Source organism: Corvus kubaryi, unplaced genomic scaffold (genome assembly GCF_017639235.1).
Source record: "Corvus kubaryi isolate FWS band 111438036 unplaced genomic scaffold, C.kubaryi_AGA036_p1.0 37385, whole genome shotgun sequence".
NCBI classification, from domain to species: Eukaryota; Metazoa; Chordata; class Aves; order Passeriformes; family Corvidae; genus Corvus; species Corvus kubaryi.
Genome location: NW_024581127.1, coordinates 23220177 through 23244527, shown reverse-complemented (window position 1 = coordinate 23244527; position 24351 = coordinate 23220177). Strand labels below are relative to the sequence as shown.

Below are 24351 nucleotides of genomic sequence, written 5' to 3'. Positions count from 1 at the left end.
CAGGTTGGAAGAGACCTCAAGGATCATCTGGTCTAACCTTTCTTGGCAAAAGCATGGTCTAGACAAAATGATCCAGCACCCTGCTCAGCTGAATCTTAAATGTGTCTGATGTCGCAGAATTCACCACTTCCCTGGGGGGGATTATTCCAATGGCTGATTGTTCTCATTGGGAAATATTTCCTCTAGTGTCCAGTTGGAATGTCCCCAGAAATAATGTGTATCCATTGCCTCTCCCCTTTTCCCTGTGATTCCCTGTAAAAAGGCAGTCTTCATCTTCTTTATAGCCATCCTTTTAAATACTGAGACACAGTGGTAAGGTCTCCCCTAAACCTTCTTATCTCAAGGCTGAACAAACACTTATCTCAGCATTTCCTTTTTTGTGGGCCTTCTCTAGACCCTCTACAGTCTGTCCACATCTTTTTTGTATAGCAGGGACCGAAAGTGAAAGCAGTATTCCAGGTGTAGCCTGAAAAGCACTGAGTAGGGCAGGATAGTGACTTCTTCATCCCTGCTGGGGATGCATGTGCTGATGCAGGCCAGCATTCTGTGGGCTTTCTTTGCCACAGCAGCACACCGTTCACTCATAATTGACGTTGTTGTCCACAAGGACCCTTTCCACGGAGCTGCTCCTCAGACAGACCTGTCCTTGTGTAACTTCATAAGGCTCTTGTTAGCCCACTATTCCAGCCTATCCAGTCTTCTTGCAGGGTGTCTCTCTCTTTCAAAGTGTCCACCTCCCACTCAGTTTGGTATCATCAGCAAACGTCATTGGGGCACACTTTGTCCCATCATCCAGATCTCTTACGAAGATACTAAACATTGAAATGCCTTTTTTTTTCCCACTGGTGTGCTTTTTGTACCTCATCTGATTGCCTTACCAATCTTCAGGACACACATAGTGTACTGTAAGTGTAGCTCCCTGTCGCCCTTGCATATCTTACAATAATAGTTTTATTAAGAGTATGATGTAACAATTTTTATTTCTGATGTTGCTGCCCAAAGACCATTATGGGATGATCTCATAAGGAAACTGCTGGTTTGGTGTTTCCCTGTGTCTTGAGTATTTTGATAAATGTGTTATTTTAGAGAACATTTCCACTTTTTTCCTCCTTGATGCTGTTCACATTGGACCTAAGAAATTCCAAATTGCTCTGCAACATTGGTTTTTCTTATTAGCTGGCTAGAAAAGCAACGGGGAGGGACAGAATACAAAAACTTGACATTTGAAGATATTTTCTAGCTCCTTTAGCTATTATTTTGTATTGCTGTTGTACTTGCCACCCCCTGGTGAGAATGGCTGCAGTATGCATGGTAGAAGGCAGTGGCTATCCTGCAGAGCTTGCCTACTAACCAAGGCAGATGGTAGGAATTGTCACCTGAGCGTTGCTCCATGGAGGATGAGGCATAGAGGCACCAAACCAAAGGCTTTAGGTGCTGGGACCAGAACAAAATGGCAGCTCAAGGTTCCTCCAACCTCCATTCCTGAGGAAAAATCCTCCTCTTGATGGTTTTCAAAACCCCATCAGCAAAGCCCATTCTCTGAGAGTCCATATGGGCAAAAGCAAAAGCAGTGCCAAGCCCAGTGGCTCCTTCTTACCTCTGCGCTGCTTGCAGGAGCCCTAATGAGACCGATCAGCCTTTTTCATCCAACCTATCTGCTGAAGACTGGAGGGAGATGTGATTTATTAGCTAGGACCAGGATGGATAGCATCATAAATCTCTTTTAGACAGCAACAATTAAAGTTGCCAGGGCTCTCTGCATTGCCACATGGAGTCCAGGCAACTCTGACCAGATTTGACTGGCTTATTTTGCTAAATGAGGGTTTTGAAATTACCGTCTGGATTTTATTAATAAGTGTGTAAATCTGAACTATAAGGGGAAAGAAGATGAACTGATGCTAGTATATCTGTGACATATACTTAATAATAAAACTTAAACTCTTATACAGCCTGATACAAATTACTTCCTCTACTGCGCCAGTTCTGCCACAGCTACACATTTCATTTTTGTGATATGCTCTGCGACTGCTCCACTAGTAAGTGCTGAGAAGGGAGAGAAATAGATAGATGCATCTGGTATTTATAGAGGACTGTTTTAATGGTGCTAAAAAACTGATGTGCTCAGCATTCCTTGCAGCTGCAGTTGCATTCGTGTCAGTAATCCTATCAGGAGGGTTGCTGGTTTCCAGAGTAATTAGAACCCTGAAACAAATAAACAGCAAATGAATTCTCTTCTTTTGAAGTTATCTTCTTTTTTCCCCTCTTTTAAATAGCCGTTCTCTGGTATAATTATGTACCAGTCATTATAACATTAAAAATAATTTTAAGTGAATGAATGCTATTTTTATTGTTGTTATTCATTGCTAATTATTATGAACTAATTGTAATTTCAGATAGTCTTCTAAAAATCTCATTTCATTAGAGAATGGCTACTGACTTAATTGTTTCCCTCCTTGATCCCAGGGAGAGGCAGGAGCTCCAAGCGGGGTTCATGTAAGCTGTGCTGGTGGCTTACAGCACGTGTGGGTGGAACACAAGTGGTTGCTCAAAGCCTTTTTGATAAACTTCTGCCCTTCTAGTGCTTAAGCCATAGGTTAAATATAAATTCAGAATACTATATGCTTGCGACCAGGGAAGTGATGACAGAGATACTACATGATAATACAGGGAGGTAATAGCCTTCCTATCTGGCTTTTTGTGACTTTGTCTGAGACAATACATTGCACCCCAAACTCTCATTCCTGAAAAGATACTGGCAGAAGTTCAGAGGACACTAACAACCTAACAAGTTTTCTAGGGAGAGTTTGACTCTAAGCAGTGGAATCTTCACCATTTACCTGAGTTACTAATTTTGCAACATTTGTGGCTTTAGTCAGATGTTTTCGATTTGTGCTCACATATGCCGAGTTACAGCATATGGGCACTGGGTCATCATTGTGTAAACTCTGTAGTCTAGTTTGCATTTTTTGGCTCTTGATTTCGAACCAGTTTCAGGATTAAAAAACAGAATAGTAAGGATCACTTACAGTTGCATAAGCAAGTATATGTTAATTGATGTTTCCTGGTAATGAGGTATGAGAATGAAAAGCCCACCCCACCTCTCAGATCCCAGCTTGAGTTTTTAAGATTGGCTGTTAGAAGAAAAATGTCTTTGTACTCACAAATTGCACACATTCAGCCCAGAGTTACTAGCACATAATAAACATGGAAACATCTAGTGGCGCTTTCTTTAATGGACTCATTCTTTAGACTAGAACCACAGCTTTTATAACCCAGATTCTTAAAATGCCTTTTATAATGTTGTTTCTTAAACAGCCTTAGCTTCCGTTGTCCTGTAATGGCAATTCTCTCTTATCAAGACGACCAAGACAGCACAGTGCTCTGGCTGTAACCTGTCATGTTCACAGAAATACCTGAGAAAGATGATGTGGAGATAACTAAAACTTCAGGGGGTTTAAATATTTCTAAAATTCAGTTCAAAGTGAATTCAGGAGATATTTCTATAGCACTGGCTGTGCTCAGGACTTCCCTCCTTTCCTCACCCTTCCTGCAGTTATTTTTGGGTGAGAAATTTATAGCAACAGAGCAAATTGCCATGTTAAATCTGAGCTCAACTTTCAAATCAGTTGTCACTGAGCAGGACCATATATACCCACATACATAGGAGAAAGATATGGCAAATCGGCTAATGCTTTAAGTCAATGCATCTGTGATAAAACTCATAAAATTCTCTAAGCAGAATTACGATGTTGAGAGTTATGACTACTTTATGCTTGAATGAAAGCATCCCCATGTCGGTTTGAGGGACACAACCTCCTACACAGTGACTTCATTCTTTAGGGTGATTTATCTTAATTTTCCTCAGTGTTCCCATGTTTTGAATTGGAGTTCATGTCGGCTGAATTATAGTATATAGACCTTGGGTCATCTTTTTCTGAACCTGTATTTTATCATGCCTTTTTTACCTCTTGGCTTTGAAAGGCATTGCTCAATGAAAGAATGTAGTTTGTGCTTGTGATACATCTCAGAGGCTATTTAGATAATGGTTTCTTGACAAGGAGGTGCTTATGGGGTTTTTTGCTAAGTCTTTTTATTCCAATTGTGATAAATTTGTGATGTATAACAGTGAAAATGAAATGCCCATAGTTTCTTTTGAAATGAGCTTAGGAGTGTGCCATCCAAATGCCTCATGCTGTCAGAGAAACCCTTAACACCTACTATTGAAGACACTTCTGCTGATCCAGGAGTTTCTAAGCAAGGAAAGCAAGATGCTTCATAGATGTGTATCAGCCTCAAAAGGAAGAGGGGATACCTTTAGAGGAGAAAATTTTCTTTCAAGGAAAAAATGAAATTACTGCAGAAAGTCTTAAAATCTTGCGGTGGTCTGCCAGGCAGAAAGATATCTGATCATAAAAGGCACTGTATGTCTGGTGCAGCCTCCTGACTGATATTTCAGTTAGATAGAAGTGAAGCAGAGGTAAGGAATCTAATCATTCAAAAAACACATGCTCATGCAACATTATCTCTCTTCTGAGAGAAAATGGACATAGCAGTTCACTTAGACCGATGGCAGGGATGAGTAACTAGTTTCCTAGTTCAGAGAAAATTAACAATATAGAAAAATATGCTCTTAATTAATTTTTACTCTTAACAACACATTAAAATTTGAACAATTTAGATGCAATTAATGGGACAAGAAAATAATTGTTAAAAAAATAAAAGCAAGACTGTGATACTGTGCTCCTTGCAATTATTTTTAATGCTAAATAAACACACTAGTGAGAAAATTGTAATATGTAATCATTGCACAGTACTAAAAAGAGCAGTGTGATAACCTGTGCCAGGTAAGCCCTCGATGAATAAAACAGTTTTTTATTGCATTGTGCAATGCTACATTCTGACAGTGTATAAAAGGAGTGAATTTCAGTGGTGATATAGGTTCAGTAAAAGACAATCATGCCAACCTGTTCTGTATTGGTTTTTGGGAGATAGAGAAAGGAGAGGGGAGGGATAGCAATGTCTATCACAGAGAAAAAAGGCAATGAAATGTGACCCTCTTTTAATTAAAGGGTCCCACAAAGTAATTTCCCCCTTTAAATTGTGATAATATGGTTTTGGCAGGAAGAGTAATGTGAACAAAACACTCTTCTTTATAAGCAAAATCAAGGAGGGCAGGCAAATTGTATTCAGTAGCAATTTGTTGGGGAATTTGTCATTTGTTTTTGAAGAGTGCTTGGAAGTGGACAGCAGGAGTGGGGTGTTTTGCTTGTGCCTTGTGAATGGCAGCAGCACTGGGGTTTGAAAAGCTTTTAGAGGAGTCAGGGGATATTTTCCCATGGGAAATTATAGAAAATACCTGTCAGTTTTAATGGCAGCTCATCATTCCAAAAGGAGACTAATGTGCTCTTTGGAAGTATATTTTATCAGCTCTAAGTCCTCTTTGTGGTAACATAAAATAGGGTAAATACAGTCAGGGTAGTGAAATCTCATAAGCATCTCTTCAGCTTGGGGAATTTAAAGAAAGAGCTACACAGGTTCCCTCTGGATTTTTGAACAGGGTGTAAATATGTACAAAAATTGTCTTTTTTTCCCCCCTATTTTGATAATGTCTGATATATCTATTCCTTATTTTCTGCCCATTTATGACCAGACTGAATCAATATGCTTTATTTCCCATTTCCCAGCCTAACAGTACTTTCCTTGTGAAAGGACCTATTAAGGACATATGGCCAGAAGAGGTGGGGGCCCTTGCTTTTCCCCCTCTGGTTACAGTATGGTCTGTATCCTTAGAGCGTTTAGAGAAGTGCACCATTCTTTTATATGGGATGTAAGAAAATATATAGCTGGTGTAACTTAATCAGTATATCATGTTTCTCATTGTAGGGTCTGGCCTAGGAAGGTTTTTTTATTAAGGTGAAATGCAGCATGTTGTTGAGCAGGGAGGCTGAACGACCCTGAAGTGGGTCTGCAATTAGTGAGCCATAGACAGGAGAAATTATGCTGCATCTGACACACAAGGCAGTGTTTTCCAGCCAGAAGACACACATGCACGGTGCTAGGAACAGCTGACAGCAAGCCTTTCTGGGAGAACAAGCTGTAACACAGCAAAACTTAATCAGTGCTGTCCTCCCTCTTTCCTGCTCTGTGTGTCTTTATTTCTGCCTTGCGCTTCTGCTGCTTCTATTTGAAGACATTATTTTAGACATTAATATCTAAACCAGGAATCCTACAGAGGAGTCTTGCAGGGTGATGGGTTTAGGTGGAGGCAGTAGGCTTTAGGAAATGCCCAGAGGTTAGAGATGCAATAGTTGTTGTTACTGACAAATCTGTTAAAACCAGAGAGAAGTGGAAATGTGAAGACATGAAGAAAGGCTTAAGTGCTCATACGAGATTTTACCATCAGTTAGACTACCTTGAAATAAGTGGCAGCAGAGTCCTTTCCTTTGATCTGCACATCCGTTTTGGCCCATTTTCTTGAATAATCTCACCATTAAACCAAAAATAAAATAAAAACATCCTGCTCTTAATCTAGCCATTCCAAAGCAGATGAGTCACTGTTGTTGGGCTTGTCCTGCAGCCAGGTCAGAGAAGCAGCACACACTCACAGTGAAAAGAGGGGTGGAGGAAGGCTGGTTCTGACAGCAACTGTGATTAAGCCCCACCATCTTCCTGAGCCATAGCTCCAACAATAACTAACCAGTGGATGTCTCCCACAGTAATACTAGCTGGGGTTTCCTTTAACACTCTGGACAGATTTTCACTGCAGAGATGCTCTTCTCTAGCATAGCTCAAGTGAAACTGGCCCCTGTGCAGACAAATCCTGAGCTGTTTGTGTCCATGTTCTAACTGGGGTCACACAAAAGCATTTTTCATGCTACTTACTGAGTAAATACTCAGATAACCCTGATGGAAAATGTACAGCGCTGTCTAGTTGTTTGCATGTGTCACAAGATGATAGTAGGGATTGTGTTAAGTTTTTAGGGACTGCTGCAGTTCCAGAAGTGTCCAGTGGCTGCCCTTTGGTTTCCAGAGGACACTCAGTCACTCTGCCAGACTGAACTGTGGAAGGGGCACTAAGGCAGAGGCTGATGTATTTTTTTAGAGATTCTCCTGGCCCTCCAAATGTGCTTAGTCTGGCAATGGGGTGGCTGCATATTTGGTGGAGTGTGAATCAACCCTGAAGAACCTCCTCAGGCAACAGCTGCTGCTGCTTTCAGTACTGCCCTGAGCCTGATGATCCCTTTGCGAATCTTTAATACTGATCTGCAGTACTCAGGGTTGTTTGAGGTTTTTTTCTGTTGCATCAAGACATATTCTGACCCTCCTCCACTTTCAAGGGAAGAGAGGACAGGCAGCAACTATCCCATCTGAAGCTTCTTCCCATTTGTTGCCTGTAGCTCTTTCACCCTACTACAACAGCTGGACTTCTGGCCCGGTGCCTTTGACTAACTAGTCACCTGACCATCTGAAGCTGTTACCTCATTCTAAGTCAGTATTACCATGTCCATCAGCTGGCATCTCCCACAGTTTTCCCACTTGAAAAGATGTTTGGCTTGTACCTGTTTTGTGAAAGGTGTTTCTGTTCTGCCATTTATTCGTATTTGAAATGTTCCTGGGACTGCTTCTCTTCACAAGTCCACTGGTTCCTTTGACAAGGGCAGAGGCATTTCTGGCCATCTACCAGAAATACCAGAGGAGAAAGGTACATGGTACATCATCTTGCAAATTCTAAAATTTAATAGCAGGTCTTCCTCTTGTTATTCTTATTATTATTCTGTTTAGTTAGTTAGTTATTTTATTTTATGAGCCTCATTACACCTCATCTGTTCAGTTTTTTGTGAGCCACCATATGGCATCAGTGGAAACCTGGTGAAAATGTATTTATCATCTCACAAAACTTATATAAAGATGTCAAACACATAATTAAATTAGAAGAAGTCATTCTCTTTAAGATATAGTCTTACCAATTAGTCATTGGGATATTCTGGACCAAGTCTTATCGGCTGTCTGGCAGGGGATATCATGAACATATGTGTCACGACTCAGGATGAGGTATAAAGGAACTGTAAAAGTAGTGCTATTTCAGGTATCACAAACCAATTCTGAGTTCCTGAAGATCTTGAGTGAAGTATTTCATTCTTATCGTTTAGGAAAATCTCTCTTGGCACAGAGGAGCAAATGAGGCACAATGGAGAACTGTTTACTTGGTGCACAGCCATAGTACCGCCCGGGGTTTTCCCACCGGACTTGCGTTTTACATCTGGAGTTGGGGGTCAAGAAACCCCTTTTAATCCACCGATTCAGATAGGCTTCCAGAGGGAAGTTCACATTTGAGGCAGTATTGTTCCTCCAGTAAATATAAAGTAATCAGGTTGTAAATTTATAAAGTAATTTATTTAAATGCTTTCAGTTTGGTGGGATGAAGCCAGCCTGTGAGATCTGTCTCTGCAGCCTGGCTGAATTTGCTTGGACCATTTGGCTTCTAGGCAGTGAAGAGTTACGTGGAGAAGCTAGCAGAGCTCTCTTTAGAAGAAAAGAGCTTGCTCCACAGCTCTCACTTCATGAAAGTGTTTGGTACCACTACTCCTTTGCCCAATACTTAGGTCAGTCATTTCTCTGGTTAAACACTCTTCCAAAAAATCAATTGCATCATTCATTTTCCATTCATTAAATAAGGAAAATAATATATTTATTTTTTATTTCCGCTGTGACTGTTGCATAAATTCATCTGTGAGGCCAGGTCAGGTCAGCATCTTGGAGCAGGTCTAGTCAGCATCTGCTTTCAAGTGCTGTGCCCCTGCTGCTGTAGACATGTCTATGGTGGAAGCAAAATTCCCATCACTACTTTCCATGTAACACAACAATGGGAATATTTGGTAGATTAGTTCAGTTTTTGAGATGTTTCTGTAGCAGTTTAATGTCATCTGGTGGATGCTGCTGCAGCTTGTCTATCCCAGCTTCTTTCAAGTTTCTAACTCTTCTTTTGGGACTCATACAGCAGTGTGGAGAACTGATTTAATGAGCTGATCTGGGCAGAAAATAGTCACTGTAAAAACTAATGACTACTAAAGCATTAGAGGGGTTGTGTACTGAAACATTCATCGTTACCACGCTTCGCATCATGCAAGTATGTTCTCACCTCCTGCATGCACACAGGCTTGTTCATGTTCTGTTTGGAGTGTGGAACTGTAGGGTTTCTGGTGCATGTTCCCACTTTCCTCTGAGACAGTACTGCCAAAGGCAGAAGGACCTGTACTTTTTGAAAGGTGGCACCTTTTGTATTTGAGCTTTCAGAAATAGCTGCAAAAATTCCTCTGTTTCCAGACCACCCTGCTGCATGTGCAGTGTATTGGTGTGGGAATGGAGCATGCTGGAGTTGGCCTTCTTTGAAAATCTGTGCCAAAATACTTGCTGTTGAACTGAACTCATTTTGGGTCTGGTGGATCCAGACTCCAGTGGTGGAGTGGCTTATCCCTGTAACACCAGCAGCACTGTCAATTCAGTTTGCTTCCCGAGGGTCCTCTGTATCCTGTTGTTCTGGAGGCAGACAGGGTAGATCAGCTGCAGGCTCTGTCTGTGGTGAAACAGGTGTTGGCCTCTTCCCAGAGAAGGATGAGCAGGTCAGTGGTTTCCTCCATCCACAGAGGGCTCTGTCAGGTGATGTGGATGAGAAATGGGCCAGTGGGCAGAAGGAATGATGGGATAACCCTGGGGCAGGTCACCAGACATCACAGAGCTCACCTTCATGTGGGCCTCTTTTTGTGCTTGGAAGACAAAGAGACAAAAGTTCTTTGTACATTTAGCAATTGTTTGGTGGTGGTAACAGCACAGTTTAGGGAAGGGGCTGCTTTCCTGTACCCATCCCCCTCACACCAAATCTCTCCCATGACTTTAGTAATGGCTATTCACCGTTAGGAAGTGCCTTTCCTCTTTTGTGATGTTATTTAGCACAGGCTCCAATTAAAAGCAAGCCTAGGGAAAATAGGGCGTGGTTGCCTAGTAACCAATTGCCTTGGGATCTGAGAAGGTAGAGCAGAATTAAGGGTTAATATTTGCAGGTAAAAGTAGGAATGTCCAGGGATGTGGGTGGTGGAGGTTTTAAGTTAAAAAGATCGAGGACATGGTTCAGAGAAGCAGAGTTCCCACTGGGTTCTCTCTCCAAATAACAACACAAGATGAACAGTGTTTAGTTAGAATCCAACTGATGGAAATTTAGAGAGAACACAAGATCACTGTTTGAGAGTGCTTCCTTGTGTATGTTATTTACATAATTTGCCACAGTGTTGCAAGATTTTCTATCTCTGCATTTCATTCACAGTTCAAAGCTTGCCTTAAATAAGCAGCTGCACATGGCCACATAGCCTACAAAAAATAGTGACTGCTTTTATACACGTGTTTCCTGGGGTAGCCTGGTTTCCTCAAGGTGTCAGAAGATCAGTGTTAAATACTTAAAGGTTTATTTTGAGAGTCAAGGCCTGCAAAGATCTTCTGGGGGCTTCATACCTCTGAAAATCAAGCAGCAACCATGCTCCTTCAAAACTTCCTAGTCTGCCTTATCAAGTGCATATTTTCCCTTCTTCACTATATTTTAGGTAGTTTTAGAATAGGATAAATAGAGGAGAGAGATGGCTTGTGTGACAGTGCATGCCACTTGTGAAAATATCCTTAACCTACGCTTCTAAACAATCTTGAACCAAAGAGCACAAATCCAGATGTGGAGCTGAATGACCTTTTGGGATACCTGTGTCCCCACCCCTAGTGGAGAACTGCAGTGAAGGAACCAAGAATGCGGCAAATCAGATGTGACGGTACTTAAGTGTGCTTCAGCTTGGACTCTCTTTTATGGTGTCATCATGAAGTGTGAAACTCTTCTGCAGATATGCAGCTGATTCCCTGTGAAGGTAATCAGGCATCCTGTGAAATCCTTTGCACATTGACTGGTACATGTAGTCTGTGTGCAATATGCACTGGTTATTCTGTCTGGATATTAGAGTCCTCTTTTTCTCACTGATGAAAGCAGAGGGTAAAATAAATCCTTTTCACATGCTGTTGTTATTTCTTTGTGCTTATTTATATTATGACAGCATTTCAGAAGCCCTCCTTGTGGGCCCTTCCCGCTGCACTCAGTGCTTTATGGGTATGTACTGCAAAGACTGCAAAAGATTGCATATGCTAACTATGTCAGAAAGCAGCAGGTAAATGCAACAAATAGATATGAGAGAGAAATAAGACAGTAGCTCTCTCTTAAAGTAAGCCATGATCCCAACAAATCTTGTCATTTTTTTTGTAGACATCATGCTGAAGGGAAATCTTTCTAGATTTCTTCCAAGATTTTTTTAAGAAGACAATAAGTTGTGGCCTCACAGGTGTTATGAACAAATTCTGCCCAGAAGTGGGAGCCTCTTGGGGGAAAATCTGATTGTCTGATTGAGATTTCTTTGACTGGGTAGCAGAGGCAGGTATCTCTGTCAGAGTTAGGATCAACAGCTCAGTAACAAATGAGAAATGGTGGGTAAAGATAGGTTCTGCTCAGAGGGACCTTGAGAGTCTTCAGACATTTGTGAGTCTGCTGTTGCAAATATGAATCCATTATCATCAAAGCAAGGAAACAAAATAGTCTCCATGGCAGCATTTTGAGTGGAGGGAAAGCAGGACCAGGAGAATATGTGAAGTGTTACAACCCACAGTTGATGGACCCTGTTTCTCAAGATAGCCGCAAGCTTGGACAAATTTCCATTTGGAAATGAAAAATATTGTAAGGCTAAGAGGAAAATACTGCCAAGACTTAAATATGTTTTTAATCTGCTCAAGATTGCCCAGATCCTTGGCGGAACACTGTTTGAACTCTTAAACTGATGACTGGATTGTTGTTCATCAAATTTTACATCCTTTGGGTCAGGTACAGATATCTAAAGCTATCCTAATGCTATCCAAGCTTCATGTTAGGTGCACCCTGGAGAAGAGGAATGTATGTGTTTGGGATTTTTTCAGTGTTTAGTAGTAAAATCTTTGGAGCATTATTTAAAATACTGTATCCTTTCACTCCTTCTCAGAGAAGGATATGTGTGCTGGGCTTTCATGTGGTATCCCACTTACACCACAACAGCCACTCTGTAGAGAAGAGCTGTCCTGTGGTACAACTGTATTTTGCATTGGGATTTACCAATGGCAAAGCATTTCCCTGTTTCCCCATTTCCAGTAATTGAGGTTTATAAGTAATCAGCTCATTCCTGAACAAGGAAGCAACTTTGTTGATGATCATATGGGCTTCCAAGCACAAGGTGTGCTCAACACTGTTTATGTAGGACCTACAGGCAATAAGTTTTTTTAATTAAATTACTTTGACCTAGAATGAGATTTAATTAAATACCATATTAAACAGACTTAAACAAAAAGACATTTAGTAAACCACTATGCAAATTTAAAGGTAATTAAAATTTGAAATCTGTTGACTTTACGTTATCTCTATAATTGATGCTAAATGTGAACAGATCAAATACACTTTTTTATTATTGTGTTTCCTTATTTATTTTTTGTGCAAGCTAAGATTGCTAATGACTCCTTTGAATTATTTCTATATCTATCTGATCTATTGGAGTCATCATTAGAGTGGGTGTCTTTGGGGTTGGTAGTTACTGGTTGGTTTGGGTGTACCAAAGAAGTCTTGCATAACACAGAGGTGACAGGGCACTCATTAGAGAAAATAAGCGAATGTATTAACTGAAGACAATAATGAAGAAAGTACTTCTAACCAGAAATTTTGACTACTTACTTTCCTAGTTAGGCTGAAAAGAGAGGCTCAAATGTAAAAAGTATGTGAAACCAATGAAATAGAAAAACATCCTCCAAGAGTTGGAACTGGACCAGCTCCACTAGAGCAGGACTGTATTCAGTCGACCAAGACAGCTGACTCACTTAATTCTTGAGACTAAGGTCAAGAAAGCATTGAGCAATATTCATAATCTTCTAGCCAAGAATGATCGACCCTTGCTCTGAGTGATAAATAAGCAGTATGCATACATCAAAAGCCTGTAATAAATGCCTGCAGTTAGGCAATATGGTCCCAAATGTTGAGAAACCGGGTTCTGCTGTTTGAATCTGTAGATAAAATGAGTAGTGAAGGGAGTCCCTCTCCACTCAAACCTCACAGGGAGTCAAAAATGAGCATGATGTGTGGGACCAGTCTGTGTCTGCCTCTGCAAAAGATGAGGCTTAACAAAGCCAACATATTTTCGTACTGGTGACATCTGTTACTACTGCTTCTGCTCTGCAGCAGCTGATGTGACCCAGCTGTGGATCAGCATTTATGAAGGAGCTGAGGATTATGTGCTCAATATCTTTCCAATACATCCTGCTGCAAACTCCACCGATTTCCAGGGCAACCTCCAGAGAGCAATCCAAATGTTCAGAAAACTGCCAGCTCTCCCTCTTGTTGTCCTCTGCATTGTCCTACTCTCCTCCTCCCCTGCCTGGCCCTCCTTACCTTGGGAATTCATCCATCCCCAACCATGTGAAGAAATGATTGTGGTTTTTGCTTTCAGAATTGCAATCTGTGTCTCATAAAATCATAAAATAGCCACAGCCAGTTGAACAGGCAGGATTTAAGATGACTTGCAAAAATCTGGAGAGAACCGAATATAACCATAGATAAAAATTACAATTAAACTTCTATTTTCTGAAAGAGAAAAACCACGTGAAAACAGTGGGCTCTCCCATTTATCCTCCAGATTACAAAGTAACAGAAATCAGTTCTTATTGTATTGAGTACTTAAAAAAGATCTGCCTTTCTCAGCGTATTTATAAATTAGTCTGACTTTGAAATTGTGGCATGTGGATGGTTTCAGAGGTGAAAAGATGAGCATTATTTGCATAATAAAATCACAAAAGGGGTGAGTATGCAAAATGTAATTTATTTAAAATTCACCAATCCAACATGCTGGGCACAGGTGCAGAAGATTAGAAACAAAAATAGTCACCTACTGCATATAAATTAATGGCAGTGTCCACAAGAGCTTCCTTCCCCACACTCAGAAAAACCTTTGGAGAAGGGATATTCAGCATGATCTGACTGTGATAGATCCTGTTAGAACAGGGAGGGTGACGGCAGGTGTGACGGCTGGTGGGCCTGTGGTACAAGGGACAAAGAGAGTCCACTGGTGGGACAGTCCCTAGTACCAAAAGATCCTCCCCAGGTTAGGGTGAACAGAAGAGGCTTCCCCCAGGATGCATTGTTCTGGTATGCTAATGTACCCCAGTTCTGCTTCCCTGGTTGGCCCGTTGGCCTCCCTGCCCTTTGGTACCTTATATGTCCCATGCCCTAGAAGGTTCTCCACTCCGTGTTCCCCCATTAGCCCTGCCCCATCGTCACTCCCTCAGAGTTTTCCCATTGTCTCCTTTACCCTGGTTCCACCTGCGTACCGCCCCCGTGCCCTCAGATCATTGGTCCTGGATGCTCAATCCGCTCCCATATATAAACCTGGACCCTCCCATGTTCTTTGTCTTCGTCCCTGGAATCCTTCACACGTGTGGCTGCAATAAACCTCTCCCATGGAACACTGTACGAAGACCCTTCCTGCCTCTTTGCTGTTGACCCATTTCAAGGAGCTGTCCGTGTGTGTGTGTGCATGCACGTGTGTGTGTGGCGCTCCTGCCGAGCGGCTTCGCTTTGGAGACGCTTTTAGGAAGGTTGCGACACCTCCTTATCCGGCACCGACAAGCTGCCGGGGATCAGGCAGGCAGGCAGCCCCGGGCTCCCCTGTGCCAGCAGCAGATTTTCTGCAATACTCCATGGGGCTCTGGGTATGAGCTGCCATGGGCCAGGGTGGCTGAACAAGCAGGTCTGAGTGGCAGCAGTGCCTCTGTCAAATGAAGTACATTGTAAGTATTTTAAAGGATCTGCTCTTGTGTTCCAGACACATAACTTTGTTACTTTTTTTCCTTAATCAATGTCTGTGCAGTTGGTTGACACAAAATGGATGACTGGAGGGTATTTGGTAATTCCAGGACCTTGTAAAAATAACTTCTTTTTTATAATACAAGCAAAGGTGGCTGCAGTGGTTGCAACAATGCCACTACATTTCTGACAAAAACTTGATGAAGAGATTGGATTTTATTACAGTTTTATGTTACATGGTTAGTGATGTGTTACACTTGAAAAGCCCAGACAGAGACAGCCTAAATTCTTCCTACAAGCCCTGTATTTCCTAGTAAATGTTTTCTGAAGCTCTTACCCATAGGAGCTACTTGGCACAGGGAAGCACGTTTGAACTTGGATCTGATAAAGACTAAGTTTGGGCTCTTCTGTCCTAGCTGTAGACCTAATGACGGGACCTACATCTTGCCTAGTTTAAATGTCTACCTCCAGATGGAATGAGATGAGCTACACACCAGAAATACCTGGTGCCCTCTATTGTGGAAGAAAGGAAGGCAGACACTGACCTCTTGGCTGTTCTGCTTTGTGGAGAGCTGCTGTTGGCTAAATGAAACCTTTCCTAAGGGGATTGAATGGTGGCCTGAAAACGGTCAGTAAATAACTGTGTTCATGGTATTGAAAGTAAGTAAGTAAATCTGTAAGGGCATGTCCTAGGAGGCTTCATAGCAGAGATTAAAGCATCTGAATATCAAAGCTTATGGGAAGAACAAAGTCTACTGTTAGATTTTAAATGGGTTTATGGTTTGAATATATGATTTGCATCTATTACTGGGTTTATTTCAGCTGAGTTTTTTAAATCAAGCCCATGCCAAAAAGCACTTTTGAAAACTCCACAAGCAGCTTGAAATAAACAGGGGTTGTATGTTAATTACTGTTTTGCTTACTTTCCTGCTATGTGATCCATTGATACGAACCTCTCTGCCCACTAATAACCTTGGTGGTATCTATACTGCATCGATATTGGGGGATCTGGTACCGCTTTCCAGCACTTGGGTCTAGGTACTTCTCAGCTCCACAGTGGTGGAAGGCTCTTACTTCCTTCTTTCAGTAGACCCAAAAACTTCAGTTTATATATAGAGAAAGCCCAAGTAGCAGAGCATCACAGAACGCTCCAGTGGGCCCCTCAGGTTGGCCATCAGAGGGGAATAATTATAGAATCATAGGATTGTTTAGGTTGGAAAAAAATTTTAAGATTGTCGAGTCCTACCCTTAACCCAGCACTGCCAAGTCCACCACTAAACCATGTCCCTAAGTGCCACCACTACATATCTTTAAACACCTCTAGGGATGGTTACTCCACCACTGCCCTGAGAAGCCTGTTCCAACGCTTGAGAGCCCTTCTGTAGATAAACTTTTCCTAATATCCAATCTAAACCTCCCATGGTGCAACTTGAGACTATTTCCTCTTGCCCCCAGCGCTTGTTGCTTGGAGGAGTGACCCTCCACCTGGCTACAGCCTCCATTCAGGTGGTTGTAGAGAGAGATTAGGTCACCCCTGAGCCTTCTTTCTCCAGGCTAAACAATCCCAGCTCACTCAGCTGCTCCTTGTAAAACTTGTGCTCCAGCCCCTTCACCAGCTCCGTTTTTCTCCTTTGGACAAGTTCCAACCCATCAATGTCTTTCTGGTGGTGAGGGGCCCAAAACTGAACACAGGATAATTGTGTGCCAGGTGCATTTTATAACATGTTTCTGCCCTATATTATAAACTGGGCCATGGTGATACAGTTCATCTCAGGCATAGATCAACACAAAGGATAGTACTAATTTAATGCTTGGCTTTGCTCCCAAAGTCCATTGTTCAAAGGTTTATAGAACAAAGCAGCAAAAGTTTTGTTATGATAGATAACATGACAGATTTTCTTCCTGCTTCGCTTTCTTCACCTTTCCATTTCTTGTGTCTCTTCTGAACTGGTCTATATTGCCTCTTTCTGCTCTGCTTCCAGTTCTCCCCACAGCACACAAGTGCCAGGTAGGTGTCAGCTGTCCTTTCGTTCTTCACTAGGGTTAGCAGCTACACAGGTGTTTGTAGCACCAGTCCAGGGGCAGTCAGCTTCAGTGACTGACAAATCAGTAGATGGCAGCTGAAGAGAGTCTACAGCCTGAAGGCAATCAGGTGAGTGAGAACTGGGGGAAGAAGAGTTGTACCCTGGGCATGGAGTTGCTCCACCCAGGGATCTACTCAGAAGCAGCAGGCAGAGAAATGGCAGTTACCACCTGCCTGGCTGTTATTAAATGGTATTGATCAACAGGAGTTATGGCTAATGCTAAAAAGAGCCCTGGCATTGGGCAATTGTTGGTGCTCTCTCCATTCAGACCATGAGTTTCTCACTGGGGGAAAAGCAAGCCAGGATAAAATGTGTGTTTAAGTTGAAAGATCTCTTCAAGGCACATTTTGCAGGTCACAAGGGCATCTCCACTTGGGAAAGTCAGTGATAGGATGAGATACCGAGTGTACGAGGGTGGAGCTGCCAGAGGTATATAAAGATGATGGCCCCCACAGCAACATTTTTGAGTGCACAAGGAAATTGCTGGGCAGTAGGAATGGAAGAGGAGCAGGTGGTGAGCAGAAAAGGCATGATGTGGTCAGAGAGTGAAGGATAAATTTCAGTGTTGACAGCATATGGATTAATAGATCAGCAGGATCTGCACTGATAAAGCTGACACCAAATGCTGTCACTAAGAGAGCTGCACAACTAAACAGGAATTTAAGAAGGGAGGCAGCAATAGGAAGAACTGACAGAGCAGCACACAGGTAAAATGAGGCAGGGAGAGATCATTGAGCTTAATTCCTCTGCCTTTGCTACATTCCCTCTACACCCAGAAAAAAAAACCTTGAGGAATGAGACAGGAACAAAAACAATTACCATAATTTGCCATGAATGTCCTTTTGGCCCTGCTTTCTCTTTCCTATGCCTGTGGCATAATGGGAGGTCACCTCCTGAGGGCACTTCCTCTACCAGCTTTTTAGAAGGTGCAGAACAAATATGTTCCCTGTGAACTGTGAAATGTGGCTGATGCCATTTATAGAGGAAGATTGTTAAGGGTAGATTTGAGCTTTAGTAGTGCTGGTAATACATAGCGTGTGATGCTGTCCAGATGTGGAGAATGGCTTCTTATTTATTCTTGATCTGGAAAAAGTATGAATGATAGTAAACACTGTCTGCTTCTGAAGAGATTTATGGCATGAGCTTAATGTGGGCTTCTCAATAAGGTATGAGAGGAGAATATAAAATGAAGCATGGCTGTTTATAATTGAAGAACATTCTCCCCAGGGGATCGTATCACCATTTTTTTTAAATGAAAATTCAGTCAACTAGATATTTAGTTAGCCCAAGGAAATGTTTTCAGTTATCAATTAAGGGAAGTATGGGTGTTCTGTTGCTTGAAGATGCTATATCTTAAAATGAATCAGGATACTGGATAATTATCCTTTTACTCCTTATTAAATTGCTTTTTTTCCTCCAGCAGTGGCTCTAGCAGCTGTTTAGCCACATTCATTATACTTGTAGAGTAGAAGTTTTTATTTTAACCACAAATATCAGGACTAACATTACTTTTTTTAAGTTAGTCTTTCAGCTGATAGTTGAATACTGAATTAGTAGGAATTGAATCCATTTACTGTTTAAGTATGATTTAACATAAATTTCTAAATGTGAGTTAAGTTTGGAATGGACTTAATTATAAAGTTGTTTTTAGTGCTATTGTAAAGATCTGCATTTTTGAGAGTTTACATTAAACATGCAAAATGATTTGCTTGTTTTTTAAAGCAAGTGAATTAGAAAAAGTCATTTGTACATGAAAAATGCTTTTTCCTGAATATAAGTCATGGCTCAAAAAAAAAAAATTTTTTTTATTAAGCATTCACTCAGAATTTAAGCCAAAGCACAGTTCTGCTGTAGATGAAAAGATGTTTCAATGCACTGGTCAAGGTGGGATTTCATTGATATTCACAATTGCAGGATGTTTCATAACTCAGTGGTCATGGAGTAATGCACAGAAACAATGCTGCAGAAAAGTGAGGAGCTGCATAACATGCACAAAAAAAAGCACTTAACTGTAACATTTGTGAGTATCTCTGTGTGATAAGGACTAAAATTTGTGTGCATAGCTTTTGCAGGGGCGAGGGCTGGGTTGTAGTTCTGGTCACTGTCTTCCACATTCACACTCTGACTCCTGGCCTTCTTTGTCTCGGGTCTCATCCTAAGCCTCCTATGGGTCTCATAGGGTTTGTAAGTTCTCTTTCTGAATTTTTCTGAAGACATTTCTAAGCAATTTCAGATCTGTAGATTGAGGACCAGATGCTGAATTGCATGACTAAATGCCCTAGATTATGAAGTTGGAGGATGATACAGAAAGAATAAGGACTTGAGGAAACTGTGCAACCATAAGCGCACAATAGGGTACCTGATAAGTTGAATCAGCATTAAATGTTCCTATTTAATTCCTAAAATATCACACTGTTTCACTTAGAAAATAAGAGGCTTTTAAGTAAAGTACAGCTACAAATCCTAAATTAATTTGCATTGTTAGAAAAACGAATTGCAAAACAGAACAGCTGAGGTGGGAAGGGGTCTCTTGAGATTGTCTAGTCCAAGCCCTCTGCACAAAATATGGTCCTCTAGAGCAGGGTACTCAGGACTATGCCCTTTCAGGTATTAAATCTTTCTAAGCATACAGACTCCATAACCACTTCAGGCAATCTGTTCCAGTGTTGGATTACCAACACAGTGAAAAGGTCTCTTCTCACCTTTAAATAGAATTTCCCCCATGTCAGATTCATGCCCATTGCTTTTTGATCTGTCACTGCATGCTGCCTAAAGGAGCCTGGCTCCATCTTCTTTCCTTCTTCTATCAGATGTTTGGACATAGGCATGTGTTCCCCCAAGCCTTCTTTTCACCAGAGCTGAACAGGCACAGCTCTCAGTCTCTCCTTTGTATGACCGTAGCTCCAGTCGCTTAATCATCTCCGTAGCCTTTTGCTGGACTTGCTCCACGAAGTCCTTGTCTCCCTTGTACTGGGGAGCTGAACACTGGACACAGCATTCCCAACCTTGGTGTGTCACTGGTGCTGAGCAAAGGGAAGGATGACCTCCCTTGCCCTGCTGGCAGTGTTGCCTGATGCAGCCTGGGAGGCTGCTGGCCACCTTTGCTGCAAGGGCCCAGTGCTGGCTCATGGTCAGCTAGACGTCCACCAGCACTCCCAGGGCCATATCTGCAAAGCTGCTTTGCTGACATTTGCCTGAGTTGTGTCCTGGTGCCTGGGGTTAGTTATTCCTCCCTGGAGGCCGTATTTTGTGCTTTATTTTGCTGAAGGTCATGGGACTGACATTAAAACAACAGGTTGTGACACTCACTGGAACTGGTTTGTTTCCTAAGGAGAGGTGGACAGAATACATTGAATGTTAGATAAAATGAAAGGATCAACTTGTTTCCCATGATGTTGTTAAACCTTGTAATTCTCTAGACTGGCAGACCAGGAACTCGTTTGCTAAACTGCCAACATTTGGCTCTCACAGTCAGATGGAAGTTTCTGATTAAGAAGCCTAAGCCTCCAAGTGCTGGAAGTCTGTGGGTGCCATTCCATGAGGTGGAATGTGGGAGTGATCCATCCTTGTTAATGCTGGGTCATTTTTAGATCCAAAAATAGTGTGGCTGGGTACCTAACTTTTACCTCCTCTTTCTGCAAGCTTTTTCTTTCAAAAAACTTAAAGAACACTTTTTGGCTGATACATGTTCATATCCAGATAAGCTCAAATGTACTGCAGCTCTCCCAAAAACTGCAATCACCATGTTACAGCTTTCCTGGCATTCACAGCCAGTGCTCGAAGGCAGTCTGACATGTTCAGTCCAAGTGAAGGTGTTGTTCATACAATGAAAGACCTCTCATTGTTTTTACCTTAACTGCAAAATAGTATCGAGCAAGCGCAGGCAGGTTTTTCTTTGTGTGTTTTCAGCTTAACTGAAGTTTGAAAACAGATGAACTGAATTGCAATGTAGAGGAGAAGACAAAAAAAAAAAAGGATAAAAGGAGTCAAAAGGGTTATGAATAAGCATCTGCTCAATATTTAAGATCATTATTGTCAGAAATATTAAGATGCATAGGCATTGTATGCTATTAAAGACTCAAATATGTTAGATTATAGTTGGGCCAAATATTTCTCTGAGAATATCAGCTCTCCAAGAAAACTGTTTAGCAGGGCTTAAAGGTGTCCCTTCTTCAGACTTGCCCAAACACACTCAGTAGTTTGCCTTCTGAAAGTGTGATGAAGGAATGCCTTCTACCTAAGGAAGCTCTCATGATGAAATGGCTTAAAATTACTCACAGTCCCAGTAAGCCTTCATTTTAGCTGAAAGTTAATCTAGGATGATGGCATGATGCATCATGAATAGCTTACTTTTGCCTATCCTGAGTAATTTCAGTTAAAATCAGGTTTCTATCTTATGTCACCTTCTGTTTACAACCCTCCCAAAAATTGCACAGCAAGTCCATCACTGTGTTGACAAGCCTTGTCTTTTCTGTTGGGTCTCCTTGAAACAAAATCTATGATAAATCTTTATGTAGCAAGTCTGTTATAAATGAAAGAATACATGCACTGCTCACTGTCCCAGGACCAGTGTTGCTGTATATTGTTTTGAAATGTAACACAAAACCCAAAGAATGAAGATTTCTTGGCATGATAATATATATTCAAAAAAATGTTGTCTGGTGTCAGGACTTGTTTTTAACTGTTTGGAAGGGGCTCAGGGAAGGAGACGGGGAGCATACGGGGGATGGCTATCTTTTCCAGACAGTTGACTGATGCTGTGAAAAACCCAGTTCACGCACAGGAGGCACGACTTCACAGCTCTGCTTTTCACATGTTGCTGTCAGCAAGTCTTTCAGAAGGGATCAGTACAGAAATAGGCAGGTTTGGTGCTCGCCACCGATCCCACCCTAACACCATCTGGTGAAAACAAGAAACCCTGGGAGCAGTTTGTGCAAGTGGGTTTGGCAAATGGCATATAACCTCACCTGCAGTGCCTGTGAAATGCTGCCTGGTGTCATTTTGTCAAAGGATAATGATGAAAGGGAAAATATCTTGATACTACAAAAAGTAAATTCTTGTGCAAATGTGCAACCTCATATTTAGATCAAGCTCTTCTTATCCTGTGAGTTTCTGATTAAATGAGTTATGCAATCCCTAGGCAAAAGCAACTGAGTATTTTCTTTTAAGTTTTGAAACTTTTTGTGGTTTAGCATTTATTTTCTGTAACTTCATTTCTGTCCACTGAAATACAGGGAACAATTTCGATTCTACTAGGCAGAAATTCTTGACTGTGAGGGTGGTAAGACACTGGAACAGGTTGTCCAGAGAGGTTGTGGATGCTCCTACCTTGGAAGTGTCCCATGGCAGGGGGTTGAAACACGATGATCTTTTAAGGTCCTTTCCAACTCAAACCATTCAATGATTCTATGATTCTCATAGGTTGAGATCAATATGTTTCAGACATCTCTTGCCCCTTTTGGCCAGACCTGGCACAGGCTATGGAGAATTGAATGGGTCTGAAATTCTTTATTGAATGCTTTTCAACCTTTTGCTGTCCCTGAAATTACAGTTTGCAGAACAGGTGTTTGAATGCATTATTTCTTGTGTAAAATAATGTAAAGCAGTTGGTGCATTTCAGGAAACAGGGCCTTTATATGATAAAACAAGTTCTAGCAAAAACTTTTTAAAAATTAGGTATGTTTTCTAAAATTTCATCATCTTCATAATTCATTTTTCTTAACAGAGCAAACACTGGGAGATATATAGTGAAATCCTTTTACTTTTTCTCTGAGAAGTGAATCTTTGGACAGTAGTTGTGGTTTTATTTTTCTCCTTTCAGATCCACTGCTCAATCCAAGCTTAGCTGTAAATGAACATATGACTCATTCTCTAGATAGCAGTTTGAAAGAGGAGTCTTTACGTGTCTAGATTGTTATTGTTTTACTTCCTTTTTAATATTTTAAAATTTGCCTTCAATATTAAAGTAGTCTGTAAGAGAAACATGGTACTTCTCCAGAACCAGTCTTGACCCTAAAAGTCATTTTTGTCAACAGAAGCGTCCGCTGATCTTTTAGAAGTATTGACATTTTTTGTAAATTTTGCATTGCATATTCGTGGGAATGGCTCTTTCTGTTTTCATATTGCAAATCTTTTGTCCAAATTGTCACTTTATGAGAGGAAATTTTTTAAAGTTTGAGGAAATCAGGAGGCTGGAGAATATTAGAAAAAGCACTAGAGGGCAAATAGAAGGGGTTTAATTTTTTTTTAGTTCTAAATACCTGGTATTGCTGTGTTACTTCTGTAAATCAGTTGTGTATTACAACGGAAGAAAAATTAAGCCAAGTGCTTTTGAAAGTAACCCCCCTACTCTCCACATATTTTAAAATCTCTAATCAGAACAGTAGTTTAAATATTGTAAAGTTTACTGACTTAATCATAAAATGTTGCAATACAGTAGCAATGCAATCAAGAACCAGGAACTACATCTGATTCCATGAAAGAGCATGGGATATCATATGCATTACTTCCTCCAAGAAAAATCTCCTACCTGAAAATATTTCTACATGTACTGGGTTAAAGCTGGTGAATTTAAAAATAAATTGTGGTTGCTGCATTCCCTGCAGAAAAGTTTATAAAATATCCATGCAGTATTGAATTTCTTTATAGAATAGCAATATTCTCTCTTTTCTCTTATGAAAAAATTATTTTCCAGATTTTTTTTACATCTCTTGCCTTGTTTAAAAGTCTGTCTGCATGAGTTGCTGCTGAAGGTAGCATTTCAACTCTCAAAATCTTAAAACTGTGACCAATTGTATGGTTTTATCATGACTGTGACAATATTTGTTATTTCTCTTTGAGCCACTGCTTCTGAAGTCATGTGAAATTATTAGTTTTCAGTTTTCATTAAGCAATAAAAAAGAAGTTTCTGCCCCTTCATGGTTTGGAGAGAACAGCTTGGAAATGTGACTCGTAACAACTGAGAAATCAGAAAGCGGGTCAATCTCTCAGATTGATTTTTCACCCAGCCTTGTGGTTTTGTGGAGGGGAGTCTGACTCATCTTCTGCTGAGACTGACAATATTGTCAATATTCTGTGATCTCTGGCAGTGTATTTTATCATGTGTATCATCAAGATCAGAGTTCCAAATTTTATACAAAAACAAAACTGTTGATAGACAAAGCAATGGTAGAAATACGGAAAAAAAGTGACTACTTTGAAAAGCAATTTTTTGTGTCTGCAAGAGCTTCTATTTTTTAATGTGCCCTGAAAGTTCCTTTTCTGCTGGATTATTTATCTCTACATATGTAACTGTGGATGTACATACAAGTGTATGTGTATATATATGTATGTATATATACACACATATATATACATATATACATATGTGTGTGT

The 24351-nt window shown here is 41.0% G+C and overlaps 1 protein-coding gene across 2 annotated transcripts in view; it reads left to right on the top strand.

Annotated features, from left to right (window-relative positions):
* The window catches only part of SAMD12 (sterile alpha motif domain containing 12), a 180922-nt gene that overhangs the window by 124798 nt on the left and 31773 nt on the right, over positions 1-24351 (top strand). The window contains exon 5 of one of the 2 annotated variants that reach the window (XM_042035695.1): positions 16935-17045. The exons of the other annotated variant lie outside the window; for it this stretch is intronic. Coding sequence (XP_041891629.1) covers positions 16935-17017 — 83 coding nt within the window. The 3' untranslated portion in view covers positions 17018-17045. The remainder of the gene's footprint in view (positions 1-16934; positions 17046-24351) is intronic. 2 annotated transcript variants of the gene reach the window in all.